At 27.1% G+C, this 14,773-nt stretch overlaps 2 protein-coding genes and 1 long non-coding RNA gene across 3 annotated transcripts; 2 read left to right on the top strand and 1 right to left on the bottom strand.

The window, feature by feature from the left end:
* Positions 1–241: 241 nt before the first annotated feature.
* On the bottom strand, positions 242–7,255 carry LOC103578320 (iron-sulfur cluster assembly 1 homolog, mitochondrial). The gene is made up of 3 exons (XM_014442656.2): positions 7,038–7,255; positions 6,855–6,908; positions 242–858 (listed from the first exon to the last, which is right to left on the bottom strand). The coding sequence occupies exons 1-3, from the start codon at positions 7,119–7,121 to the stop codon at positions 604–606; spliced, it is 393 nt and encodes a 130-aa protein (XP_014298142.1). The 5' UTR covers positions 7,122–7,255; the 3' UTR covers positions 242–603.
* Positions 7,256–10,240: 2,985 nt separating this feature from the next.
* On the top strand, positions 10,241–12,632 carry LOC128667596 (uncharacterized). The gene is made up of 5 exons (XM_053738400.1): positions 10,241–10,374; positions 10,825–10,887; positions 10,962–11,165; positions 11,249–11,570; positions 12,572–12,632. The coding sequence occupies exons 1-4, from the start codon at positions 10,372–10,374 to the stop codon at positions 11,450–11,452; spliced, it is 474 nt and encodes a 157-aa protein (XP_053594375.1). The 5' UTR covers positions 10,241–10,371; the 3' UTR covers positions 11,453–11,570; positions 12,572–12,632.
* Positions 12,633–12,643: 11 nt separating this feature from the next.
* LOC128667597 (uncharacterized) lies at positions 12,644–14,504 on the top strand. Its single transcript, XR_008403537.1, has 3 exons — positions 12,644–12,716; positions 12,843–12,925; positions 14,449–14,504. It is a non-coding gene; the product is annotated as an uncharacterized LOC128667597 (long non-coding RNA).
* Positions 14,505–14,773: the final 269 nt, after the last annotated feature.

The raw sequence follows: 14,773 nt of genomic DNA on the forward strand, positions 1-14,773 counted from the left end.
GGCAAGTAAATGTTTCTTGAGGTCAGTAGTTTTTCTGTGTATGCTCGATATGAATTACGGCTAAATTTTAGCTTATTATCTTCCAACACATTTTTCGTAAAATTACAATAGATTTTTAACCGTATGAGTGAAAACCATCTGAAATATTAACAACGATGAACTTAAAATGTATATTATTTACGAGCAACAAATAAAATTATTTTACTTCTAATAAAAATATAATTGGACTGAATTTAATAGCTTCTTTTCACAAACAAAATTTATTTTGAGATCTACCATACATGACGTGATGAAAATTTTTCAGATACAAATTTTTAACGTATCTAAATTGAGGAATCAGACTAGTGGTAACCTTATAATTCACCCTTCTCAAAATTTAAATTTCTCAGACTTGTGATAATTAGATCTATCTAGATTTACTTCAATATACATAGACAATAAATTAAAAATTTTCTACTATTATCGACACTTGCATATTTTTGATATCTATACATTAGTTAAGTTTAAACAGTAATATATACTTTGATGTTTATTATATTCCAAATTAACTATCTATCGATATAGTTACAATACGAAAAAAAAAAAAAAAAGAATCAAACTTCATTACACAGAAAAACTTTCTCCACAGCCACAAGTCCCTTTAATATTTGGATTGTTAAATATAAACTCAGAACTTAATTTTCCTTCTATGTAGTCCATTTCTGTTCCTAATAACGAAAGTTGGGCTTTCCTATCAATAATAACTCTGACTCCATCTTGAACAACTTCTTCATCTAATTTACTCTTTTCAGTCGCATAATCTAAAACATAGCTAAGCCCGTTACAGCCTCTTTGACGAACGCTTATTTTCAAACCAATCTGAAAAGTCAAAAAATTAACTTTAATATCGAAACAAAATAATATAATTTTCAATAATAAAATAAGATACTGCCCTTATCAAAAATAGCGATTTGGAAAGGTTAAAAAAAATATTTTTACTATTTTTTAATTTTTTCATAAACTTTAAATCCTAATTTTCAATCATTAAATCCTTTTGAAAAGTTTCAAATGACCCGTTATTCAATAATTTGGGGAAATATCAAGTTATTTGATTTTCTGAATACTTCACAATAATTTTTAATCACTAAAAATAGTCGCATTGTCTAGTTATTAAAAGACTTGGGACGATTTGAAAGTATAACATTTTCTTAAATAGTTTTCAATCAGTTGATAATAATTGAATTGGAAAAGTTATTGAATACTTTTGAGTAACTTTTAATTACGATAAATGATGGTGAAATTTTGGTCCGTGGAACCATTTAGAGAATGATTCGAAAGTAAGGTAAGAGGCTCAATTATTGACACTGTCCCGGTTTCTGACACTTTTAACTTTATTTTAAATTAAGAAAAGAAAATAAAAAGCTGATTCGAATAGATACATAAATTTGTTTTTAATTTCAAAGAGCTGATCTTGTACCTAATTAATAGCAATAACAAAAATAAAATATCTTGATAAAAAAAAAATGGGTGCCACGATCTGTGCCTAACGAAGGTTACGTGTAAACACACATTTGCATTAAAAGTAATAGTGTGTAGCGACACGTATGAATAAACGAACGACAGATAAACGTTAGGTTTGAATAAATGTAGGAATGAATAACGTGATGGATGTATAATATCTGTTCTGATTAACGTAATTTCTGAATAAAAATCCCTTTAATAAACCGAAGGTTTAGTTAAAGTGAGATTTGTAAAAACAAAAGAACGGAAAATGAGCGATTTGTATAAACGGAGGAACGAATAACATGAGATGTACTCAACGTACGGAACGTTTAATGTGAGGTTTGTAGATACGGAGAAATGGATAATGAAACGTTTGTATAAACGCTGGTAATGGGAAACGAGACATTTGTATAAACGTAGGAACCCTCGCGGTTTTGATTCACCCTGGAAACACCCCGGAAACACGATGGAATCACGGTGGATCCACGGCGGTTACACGGTGGGTTTTTTGTTATTTTATCACCGTGATTCCACGGTGATGACACGGTGTATTCACCGTGATTCCACGATGATAACACGGTGTACCCACCGTGATTCCACGTACACCGCGTAATCACCGTGGATACACTGTGGAATCTCGGTGAATACACCGTGGAATCAGGGTGGGTACACCGTGGAATCAGGGTGGGTACACCGTGGTACCATCGTGGAAACACCATGTAACCACCGTGTATACACGGTGATAAAATGGCACAAACCCACCCTGTAACCACCCTGGATCCACCGTGATTCCACCGTGTTTCCACTCCCAGGGTGTTTCCAGGCTGATTCCAGGCTGATTTAAAACCGTCAGGGAACGGATAATGAGCCGTTTGAATAAACGCGGGTTACGGATAATGATAGGTTAGTATAAACGGAGGAAAGAATAACGTGAGATGTATACAACGTGCGGAACGGTTAACGTGAAGTTAGTTAAAAGTGACGTGTGTTTAAAAAATTATTTGGCAATACCGACCGTTAAATTGACTGAATTCAGTTGGTGTAGTAGATGCCCATTATAATAAAAAATTATGGAACTGGTTCTTAAGAGGATTTTAAAAATCTATCTAATCGTAATAAGGACATTTATTATATATTGGTTTAAATTAAAAATTTATAAATTTACTTATAATTCAAATGATGGTGATTTAATTTTTTGAATAGTTAAATGTTATTGTAATTTTATTGATAAAGCTTAAAGTTAAAAGAAATTATATTTAATATTAATTAAATAATAAAGTATTGACCGTATAAATTATTATGAAAAATTAGACTAAACATAAAAACTAATTAAAGTAATAGTAAAAATGTAAAAACAAAAAAAAAATTGTTTTCAATTTTTTCAACCTAAATATCCCCATGAAAAAAATTTATAAAAAAAAATATATTACAAATATATACAAAATTATAGAAAAAAAATATTTTAAATAACTAAATTTATTTTTTATATAATTTTTTAATATTTTTATAATTATATTTTTGACAGATTTAAAATATATTACTAATATATTTTTTTATATTACCATACCTATATTTTTTTTATATTTTAATACATGTTTTTTTTTATATATTCTAAGATATATTTCTTTAATATATTTAACATGCATAGAATATATACGAAAATCGGCCAAAAGTTAGTTATTTAAAATATATTTTTTTTATATAAAAAATGTTCTTTTTTTATAAATTTTTTTCATGGGGATATTTAGGTTGAAAAAATTGAAAACAATTTTTTTTTTGTTTTTGCATTTTTACTATTACATTAATTAGTTTTTATGTTTAGTCTAATTTTTCATAATAATTTATACGGTCAATACTTTATTATTTAATTAATATTAAATATAATTTCTTTTAACTTTAAGCTTTATCAATAAAATTACAATAAAATTTAACTATTTAAAAAATTAAATCACCATCATTTGAATTATAAGTAAATTTATAAATTTTTAATTTAAACCAATATATAATAAATGTCCTTATTACGATTAGATAGATTTTTAAAATCCTCTTAAGAACCAGTTCCATAATTTTTTATTATAATGGGCTTCTACTACACCAACTGAATTCAGTCAATTTAACGGTCGGTATTACCAAATAATTTTTTAAACACACGACACTTTTAACTAACTTCACGTTAACCGTTCCGCACGTTGTATACATCTCACGTTATTCGTTCCTCCGTTTATACTAATCTCTCAATATCCGTTACCCGCGCTTATACGACATGTATCATTGTCCGTTTCTCCGTTTATACAAATCGCTCATTTTCCGTTCTTTTGTTTTTACAAATCTCACTTTAACTAAACCTTCGGTTTATTAAAGGGATTTTTATTCAGAAATTACGTTAATCAGAACAGATATTATACATCCATCACGTTATTCATTCCTACATTTATTCAAACCTAACGTTTATCTGTCGTTCGTTTATTCATACGTGTCGCTACACACTATTACTTTTAATGCAAATGTGTGTTTACACGTAACCTTCGTTAGGCACAGGCCGTGGCACCCAAAAAAATTTTGAAGCCGAAAGTAGCTGTGGAAATCATTTTTGAGTTGTAATGTAAGCAGTTTAAAGAAGAGCATTCCAAAATTGAATAATAAAATAGGCTAAAAAAATCGACTATTTTTTTGTTCTTTTGATACTATGTCAATATTATTCCTGATGACCAAAAAAAATTATTGTGCAAGTTTGAGCCCTTAATATTGATATCTAAGAGGTGTATCGTTACGAATATTTGTTTTTTGACAGAAATTTCATTTTTTACCCAAAACTCGTAAATCATCTATTTGAAAAATATGAGCAATGTATATTTTTAAAGGAAATTGAATTCTCTACAAAAACCTCTCTTAGTAAATTAAGGGGTTTCGAGACCATTTATCTATTTAAAGGATCTGATAAAATTTGTATGTAAATCTTGCAAGCTTTCAACTTCTAAAAATTAAAAAATGAAGTGAAAAAATAAATATTTAGTTGTAATATGTTATCTCTAAGAGAAGATAAATTAATTGTGAATTACATAGTACAATATTTAAATAAAAAAAAAAAATTTTTTATAATTTTTTTGAAAATTAATGATGTGAATAAACTAATGAAATATGACAACGGTGCTTTATTTGGAGAAAAAATTTTTATTTTCTCAGATAATAACACTGACTATCACTAGGATTGATTATAGACAAGTCTTTACGTATATTATAGAGTGAAAATAGTTTTGTGTTTATTTACAAAATTAAAACTCAAGAGTTTCGTTTAAAAAAAGATGATAGATAGCTAATAGTTATTATAAAAATATTGTTGATTAATAGAAAAAATGCCCAAAGAAATGAAAAAATGGAAAGGCAAGTGAGTAACTGATGCAGTGTATAATTAACGATTACAGCAACGTAAAAACTTTTAAAAATAACCATCTGCTGTTTATACTGCTGTTAATTTCTTTATAAATATTAGTTACTGAGTAATTGATTTGTATTTATTTATTCATTAGGTGTCATAGATTGCAATGAGGATTTACAGATTTATATTTTTTTATCTTTGTGAACAATTAAAAATAATAAAATTATTGAATACTTCTAAATATCACTCTGTAAATTCTCATCCATGTTTTGCAAATAGTTGATAATAATTGTACACGTCTCCAAGTTTTATATTATTTAATATTAATAAATATGTCAAATGTAAGACATTAATAAATATGTCATATGTAAGACATTAACCTTAAAATTTTGAATTTCATTGTAAGTTCGCGCCATTCACTATGTGGGCGATGTTGTCAAGTTTACGAGTTTTAGCCTCCATTTGTTGTTTTCTTGCAGATTTTAAATTAAATAAAAAAAAAACCATACACAGAAAGTTCTTAATTTTAGTCTGATCATCAAGCTTAAGTGTTAAAGAATACGTATAAAAGTTTTTTAGACAAATCTTAACATTTCAAGATGCACTTATTGAATTAAAACCGACATCAATCATCGCTTCTCCATATACCAGCATGTAAAAACAAGTGACACTCATAATTAATTTCTCATTAACCGTACAGAGAATCGACTTGAAATTTTAAGACGACATACAACAACCTTATTGATTGATAAACGAAATTTCAAATTTTTCGTAATATCATGCGATATGTATCGAAACTCCTTAACGTAAAACGAGTCGTTTCCTTGCAACCGTGCCTTAAATATTGATTCGTTTTTTAAATTCTTTGTTTCTATTTTGGATTTTTGTAACTACTAGAAATATTAAAATTTTTCCTAGTCATGATTCGTACTTTTAGCGGAAATTTAATGCTCTACAAAAAAAAGGTCTCTCAACATTTTTTGCAAAATTCACTGCTTCGAAAGTTATTCAAGGTTGAAGTTGAGTCCAAATGACTTAAATAACCTGAATAACTTTTGAAGAAGTGAATTTAGCAAAAAATTTCAAGAGAACTTTGTTGTAGAGCATTAAATTTCCTTCACAAAAAATGGATCTTGACTAAAAAAAATTTTAATATTTCTAATAGTTACAAAAATCCAAAATAGAAACAAAGAATTTAAAAAACAAATCACTATTTAAGGCACGGTTACAAGTAAACGGCTCGTTTTATGTCAATTTACTAAGAGAGATTTTTTGTAGGGAATTCAATTTCCTTTAAGAATATGCATTGCTCAAATTTTTCATATAGATGATTTACGAGTTTTGGGTAAAAAAATGAAATTTCTGTCAAAAAATAAATAGTCGTAACGATTCACCTCTTAATAACAATATTAAGGGCTCAAAATTGCACAATAATTTTTTATGGTCATCAGGAATAATATTTTCACAGTATCAATAGAAAAAAAAAAATAGTCGATTTTTTTGGCCCGGTCTATTGAATATATTGTTACAATGTAACTATGAAAATATAAAAAATACATGAATAGGTAAATAATTAATTAACTATAATGTCACTTTTTAAAACATGAATTCAAATAATTATTTTACGCTAATGACCTTATCCAAAAATTCTCAACGTGCTTATTAAATAAAGTATTATTTATTTATATTGAATTTTATATTGGTCATTAAATAACCTCCGCTGTCTTAAAGTGTGAGAAACAGAGTTCTTCATGTTACTCAATTTGTTCGAATACTTCCAAATACTTTTCAATATCACTAATACTTTCAAATTTTTATAGACTTCAGAAAAATTAAAAAACATTCAAACTTTTTTTTATTTTTTTCTAATCACTTTTTTTAATCAGAACTGATATAAACACAAAAATTATTTGAAAATTAATATTTATATAACTATTGATAATCATAACTATCATTAAACGTGAAAGTATGTGAGGTTATTAATAAAAATACTTACACAATCTGTTTTATTATATAAAATTTTTTTAATTTTTTCAACAGCTTTTTGGGTCTAAACAAAAACAAAAATTTTTAATTGATTATTATAAAACTGTTTGAATAATTACGTTGTTATCATAAAAAACTGAACATTTTAACATCTCTATCATTATTGTATATTTATAATAAAAAAAAGTCTTACAAGCACCAGAGCTGCACGAGCTGGCAAACTTTTATTTTCTTTAACAGCTCGGACTGTAGCAGAAGCTGTGATGCGTGACGCCATTCTTAGAAACTTTGATTAAATAAAACTTTATAACAAAATCATTATGATCTCTATAAAAATAAAGCTAATGTTCAAAAGATCTTCTTCGGAATCGGAATTGTTACTAAAGTCCTCCCAGAGATAACAAGTCGCCACTAGAGATGTAGAATGACCGTCATTTTTATTTTCGGTCAAGAAACGGTCATAAGACCGTCTTGAGACCGTCACATAATTTTAAAAAAATTCTGTAACGCTGGACCGTTAAGCATTAAATATTAGTATTTTTATATTCCCTAGATAGCAGCATTGTCGCTTGCTTAATCCGCCATTTAACAAACGGTCATCGGACGGATCCGTGACGATTTGCACAAAACTAGATTTAATGTCCCTAGATCAAGGTTGCTATAGTAATGTTTCCAACCTACGAAATAGTAAAATAGTAAAAGAGACTACATTACAAGAAAAATAATACTGAGTGTTTTCATGAAGTGTCAAAAAGTTAGAAATCTGAAATAATTGTTATCATATGTTGAAATAAAATAGAGTTCTTATAACAATGTTACATTTTTTTTATAGATGGCGAGTAAATCTGTAAAATTGAATAAATAACAAAATACAAATATTTTCGTGGTTAAGTCTGATAATTAGGCAGTATGACAACTTTACTCAGGATTTCTTTACTCAGAGCCATCTGTACTCAAAAGCAGTTCTTGAACCACCAGTTTTGTTTTAAAACTGTACTCAATTCTCTCTTTATTCAAGGACGACTTTACTCAATGACAACTGTACTCAATGACTCAGCCAATAAGAGAGCAGGCGTCGGTAAGAAAGAAGTATGTAGGTCGGTCATTATCATGTGGCGCTGAGTGAAGATTCTAAAATTATCTCAGTATTTAATTAAGATAATGAGATATAATTCAAATATTATATAAAAAATAATTTATAAACAACGTTTATACAATAAAAATATGAAATGTACGGATGTTTTAATAGTTATATAATCATTATAATATTATAATTATGAATTTAAGTATATTTATGTTTTAATTGAAAAAATTTGTTTAAAAAACGTAAAATGTTTATACATTAAATTTTGAAATTTATAGGCAAGGTGTTTTAATAGCTAATTTAATAATTAAAAATAAAACTGCAAGAAATTAATGGATGTTTAAATTTATTATAAATAAAAATAAATATAAAATGAAATATTAAGGATCCTGCAAAATGAGGTTGAGATGTTCGATGTTGCCAAGATTTGGTAGTTCACCTGTTCACCTGCAAAAAAAAAAAGTAATAATTTCTATTAAAAATCTGGAAAGGTTCGAATATCTATAATTTTCAAACTGTCTATACGGAAAAAAAATTATGGGAATCATTCCTATAATAGTATGGGAACGATTCCCATAATGATATAGGAACCACTTCTATAATATTATGGGAATCGTTCTCATACTATTATGGAAACCATTCCTATAGTTAATGGGAATGGATCCTATAATTATCCTATAAGGAACTGCTCCCATAATTTATGGTCGTAATTCCTATGATGGTATAGGAAAAAAATTCAGAAAATAATGGGAACTGTTTCCATAATTTTCTTTCCGTGTACCAACTTTCATTTATATAATGTTAAGGTAGTTCACTCGCGACATTCGTAGTCAATAGTATAACATAATCGCAACTACAAAAAGTTAGAGATATTCAATGCCTGAATATTATTTTTTTTTGTGAGAGACTGTATCCAATTCATTTAAGTTTTAAATATACAGATGCACACTAATACAATCACACTGATGAGTATAATAAATGTGGCAATGCTGCAAACATTAATATTGAATAGTCTATAGATTAAACGAATAGGTATTAATCTTTATATCGTGTGAGTTTAATATAAATATAGTTTGTTATTATTGACAATTACAAAATTTGGATAGAATTAATTTTTGTGCATATTTCCATAATTTTTTTTTAAACTTACAAGAAAATTGCAGTTAAAAAGATAAAAATTATTCGATGTGTGCTACTACTTTCATTATCATAATTTTTAAAAATTCTAAAACTGTTAGAAAAGCTCGGCTGACCAATTTTAAAACACAGTAACTGACAAAAATATAATTTTTGAAATATATATAGAATTATGTTCACAAAACTTCATTGGAACTAAAAATACTAAAAAATCGATTTTGAAAAATTTGTCACTTACTGTGTTTTGGAATTGGACAGCCGAGTTATCATTAATATAAGTTAATAACAAAAAATAATTTTTTTGTTTGTTCCAAAAATTTTTTGACCTTCAATCTTTTCATGCTCAAAAATTAACTTAACTAAGTGACATTTGAATTTCCGCGGGTTAAGTATGACAACTGCAACGTTGCCGAGTTGTGATTGCTGTACCTCACCACACGTCAAGTATTTTAAAATTATTTATATTTTAAAAATCAATATTTTTTAAATAAATCGGTCAAGAAATTCAGACTTTTTTTCAAAAAATTTCTAATTTTTTCATTTAACAGTGGATAAGTTTTTAAAAAAAATGATAAGAACCGTTTCCAAGATATTCAGGAAACTACATGTTTTTCTTATACTTGGTAGATCTCCAGCATGTTAACTATGCACTTTTTGATTGTTAATTTCTCGTCTTACAATCATTGAAAAAATTTCGTTCTTTTTTTTTTTTTTCATTTACTATTAGACATTTTTATTAATTTCATGTTTTAATTTCATCGCATTCCGAAGAAAAGTCGTTTTACGAGTGGATTACCTTAATTAAATTAACAAAAACATAGTTTAAGACTCACGTTGATTATTATTTAAAATTAAAAATATAGAATCATGAAGATCCCGATTCACTGCAGCGTGTAGAAATTCTTGTAACGTATACCTGTATACAAAACATTTTTAGTTTAATTTCTAAGATACACAACTTAAAAAACTTAAATATGTTAAAGTAAATTATCATTTTTAGTTAATATTAATTTTATTTCATTAATTGGCTGAGTTGTTTTACCTTCCAGATCTCAAAGATGTTTGAAGATGCTGAATGCGGATATCATGATGACGCTGAATTGATCGACGTTGACGATTGATATCAATTCCGGCATCTAACCGTCCCCACTGGATTTCCATATCTCTAATAATATTTTGTAATTGTGCTATAAAAAAATAAAAACAAATTAATTATATATAATTCATGACCAAATTATAGTTTGAGGAGCTATAATTTAGAGGGGTACTTTTCTTCTTGTACTTATATCAATTTCCCGCTGAAAATATGGTAAATTTTCTAACATTCGGAAAGATATTCTTTTCTATTACAACTACATTGTTTTTTTTCTAAATTAATGCTTTAATTTTTTTTTTTTAACTCATAATAAAATTTTAATGCGATTATAATAGTTTGAAATCATTGGATAGATTTAAAAAAATGAAATTCCAGTAGTTTTTAATCACGATGGATGTTTTTTATTGCCGATATCTTTTGAACAAATCAATTGATTATAGTGTTTAAAGAGGCAGCTGGGGGAGTTTTCCAACCTCTTACACTACAAAAATTTTAGAATTAATCAGTGAAAAAAAAAAATTAAATAAAATAAAAAAACGATAATTTTTGCGAAGTTTCAGAACTCTTTTGTTTTTTTTTTTTTTTTTTCCTGTGCATGACAGTTTTTAATTAAGATGCGAACTTATAAAAAATAAAATAAATAAATTTTATGTTTATTTACAGACAGTACCAAGAACACCACGAGCAGCTCAATTGTTATTAATATTTATGAAAACTATGGATGTTGTAAGAGATTTATTCATTTTACGTTTATTGTAATTTATTATGATTATAATTAATTCGCTGTTTCGATTTTACAGGGAATCCCAGTTTTATTTGTTCTATGTAGCTCTCGAACTGCGGCTATGTATACTGCTGTTTGGGAATTTATTATTGAAAGTGCGGAAGGAATTCAAAATCACTTGCGCTGTGTTGTTACTGATTATAAAGCTGCCATTATTTCCTCTATAAGAAATTCTTTTCCCTTAGTGCAAATCAGAGGATGCTGGTTCCACTGCATAAGAGTAAATAGATTATTTAATTTATATGGTAAAAAAAAATTTAACACTAGAGGTTTTTATATAAGTTAATCTTTCCTCTTATTCAGGCTATGACACGCAAATGGAATTCTTTACGACTTCCTCGCGACAATGATCAAACACTCAAAGAGGCTTGGGCATTGCCTTTAATTCCACCTGAACTCTTTCAAACAGCTATTGAGCTTATCGCTGAGACAGCCGAGCAAATTGAAGGACAACATGAAAACGTTATAATGTTTATTTATTATTTAATTCGACAATGGTTACCTTAGGCAAACATTGTCTCAGTGTGGAATTCACCTTGGCGGACCAACAATTTCGCAGAAGCTTTTAATCGGCATCTTATATCGAGATTAAATGGAGAATATCCATCATTATTTACATTCTTAGGTAAGTAAAAAAAAATACTAATTTAAAATATGGTTTGGTTTTATTGATAAAACTTTTTCAATAATATACTTAAACTCAACACACCTATATATTATTGACAATAGAACAGCTAGTTAGCAAAATATATTTCAATTTCCCGCTAAGAAAATTGAAAATTTTTGAAAAAAGAAAGGTTTCAGTTCGATTTTCGAATTTTGAATAAGTCTTGACGTCCTAAAAAGCTATTCTAACTAATTTCACTAACAATGTCTGAGCATATGTTATCGTATGTAAATATTTTATTATTTTTTAATATGACATTAATTCCCACAATCTATTTTTAAAAACGCAGCTTGAACGGTACAGTACGTTTCGAACTATCTTGAAAATAAAATTTTTATAATATTTCTTCTTTTTTTTCGATAACTTTTAATTTATTCTATAAATTGATCCAAAAATCTAATCAGCTCTGAAACTCTATAAACCGCGTTAAATGTGGCCTCAACGATTGAAATCGGGTCCTTTTTTGCAAAAGAAACTATTGTCGGAAAAATTTTAATGAAGTGTGTGCGTGTGTTTTTTTTTTTAATACAATCAAAATCGTTTCACTGATTAATTCTAAAATTTTTGTAGTGTAAGAGGTTGGAAAACTCCCCCAGCTGCCTCTTTAAACACTATAATCAATTGATTTGTTCAAAAGATATCGGCAATAAAAAACATCCATCGTGATTAAAAACTACTGGAATTTCATTTTTTTAAATCTATCCAATGATTTCAAACTATTATAATCGCATTAAAATTTTATTATGAGTTAAAAAAAAAAATTAAAGCATTAATTTAGAAAAAAAACAATGTAGTTGTAATAGAAAAGAATATCTTTCCGAATGTTAGAAAATTTACCATATTTTCAGCGGGAAATTGATATAGGTACAAGAAGAAAAGTACCCCTCTAAATTATAGCTCCTCAAACTATAATTTGGTCATGAATTATATATAATTAATTTGTTTTTATTTTTTTATAGCACAATTACAAAATATTATTAGATATATGGAAATCCAGTGGGGACGGTTAGATGCCGGAATTGATATTAATCGTCAACGTCGATCAATTCAGCGTCATCATGATATCCGCATTCAGCATCTTCAAACATCTTTGAGATCTGGAAGGTAAAACAACTCAGCCAATTAATGAAATAAAATTAATATTAACTAAAAATGATAATTTACTTTAACATATTTAAGTTTTTTAAGTTGTGTATCTTAGAAATTAAACTAAAAATGTTTTGTATACAGGTATACGTTACAAGAATTTCTACACGCTGCAGTGAATCGGGATCTTCATGATTCTATATTTTTAATTTTAAATAATAATCAACGTGAGTCTTAAACTATGTTTTTGTTAATTTAATTAAGGTAATCCACTCGTAAAACGACTTTTCTTCGGAATGCGATGAAATTAAAACATGAAATTAATAAAAATGTCTAATAGTAAATGAAAAAAAAAAAAAAGAACGAAATTTTTTCAATGATTGTAAGACGAGAAATTAACAATCAAAAAGTGCATAGTTAACATGCTGGAGATCTACCAAGTATAAGAAAAACATGTAGTTTCCTGAATATCTTGGAAACGGTTCTTATCATTTTTTTTAAAAACTTATCCACTGTTAAATGAAAAAATTAGAAATTTTTTGAAAAAAAGTCTGAATTTCTTGACCGATTTATTTAAAAAATATTGATTTTTAAAATATAAATAATTTTAAAATACTTGACGTGTGGTGAGGTACAGCAATCACAACTCGGCAACGTTGCAGTTGTCATACTTAACCCGCGGAAATTCAAATGTCACTTAGTTAAGTTAATTTTTGAGCATGAAAAGATTGAAGGTCAAAAAATTTTTGGAACAAACAAAAAAATTATTTTTTGTTATTAACTTATATTAATGATAACTCGGCTGTCCAATTCCAAAACACAGTAAGTGACAAATTTTTCAAAATCGATTTTTTAGTATTTTTAGTTCCAATGAAGTTTTGTGAACATAATTCTATATATATTTCAAAAATTATATTTTTGTCAGTTACTGTGTTTTAAAATTGGTCAGCCGAGCTTTTCTAACAGTTTTAGAATTTTTAAAAATTATGATAATGAAAGTAGTAGCACACATCGAATAATTTTTATCTTTTTAACTGCAATTTTCTTGTAAGTTTAAAAAAAAATTATGGAAATATGCACAAAAATTAATTCTATCCAAATTTTGTAATTGTCAATAATAACAAACTATATTTATATTAAACTCACACGATATAAAGATTAATACCTATTCGTTTAATCTATAGACTATTCAATATTAATGTTTGCAGCATTGCCACATTTATTATACTCATCAGTGTGATTGTATTAGTGTGCATCTGTATATTTAAAACTTAAATGAATTGGATACAGTCTCTCACAAAAAAAAATAATATTCAGGCATTGAATATCTCTAACTTTTTGTAGTTGCGATTATGTTATACTATTGACTACGAATGTCGCGAGTGAACTACCTTAACATTATATAAATGAAAGTTGGTACACGGAAAGAAAATTATGGAAACAGTTCCCATTATTTTCTGAATTTTTTTCCTATACCATCATAGGAATTACGACCATAAATTATGGGAGCAGTTCCTTATAGGATAATTATAGGATCCATTCCCATTAACTATAGGAATGGTTTCCATAATAGTATGAGAACGATTCCCATAATATTATAGAAGTGGTTCCTATATCATTATGGGAATCGTTCCCATACTATTATAGGAATGATTCCCATAATTTTTTTTCCGTATAGACAGTTTGAAAATTATAGATATTCGAACCTTTCCAGATTTTTAATAGAAATTATTACTTTTTTTTTTTGCAGGTGAACAGGTGAACTACCAAATCTTGGCAACATCGAACATCTCAACCTCATTTTGCAGGATCCTTAATATTTCATTTTATATTTATTTTTATTTATAATAAATTTAAACATCCATTAATTTCTTGCAGTTTTATTTTTAATTATTAAATTAGCTATTAAAACACCTTGCCTATAAATTTCAAAATTTAATGTATAAACATTTTACGTTTTTTAAACAAATTTTTTCAATTAAAACATAAATATACTTAAATTCATAATTATAATATTATAATGATTATATAACTATTAAAACATCCGTACATTTCATATTTTTATTGTATAAACG

Source organism: Microplitis demolitor, chromosome 4, assembly GCF_026212275.2.
Source record: "Microplitis demolitor isolate Queensland-Clemson2020A chromosome 4, iyMicDemo2.1a, whole genome shotgun sequence".
Taxonomy (NCBI): Eukaryota; Metazoa; Arthropoda; class Insecta; order Hymenoptera; family Braconidae; genus Microplitis; species Microplitis demolitor.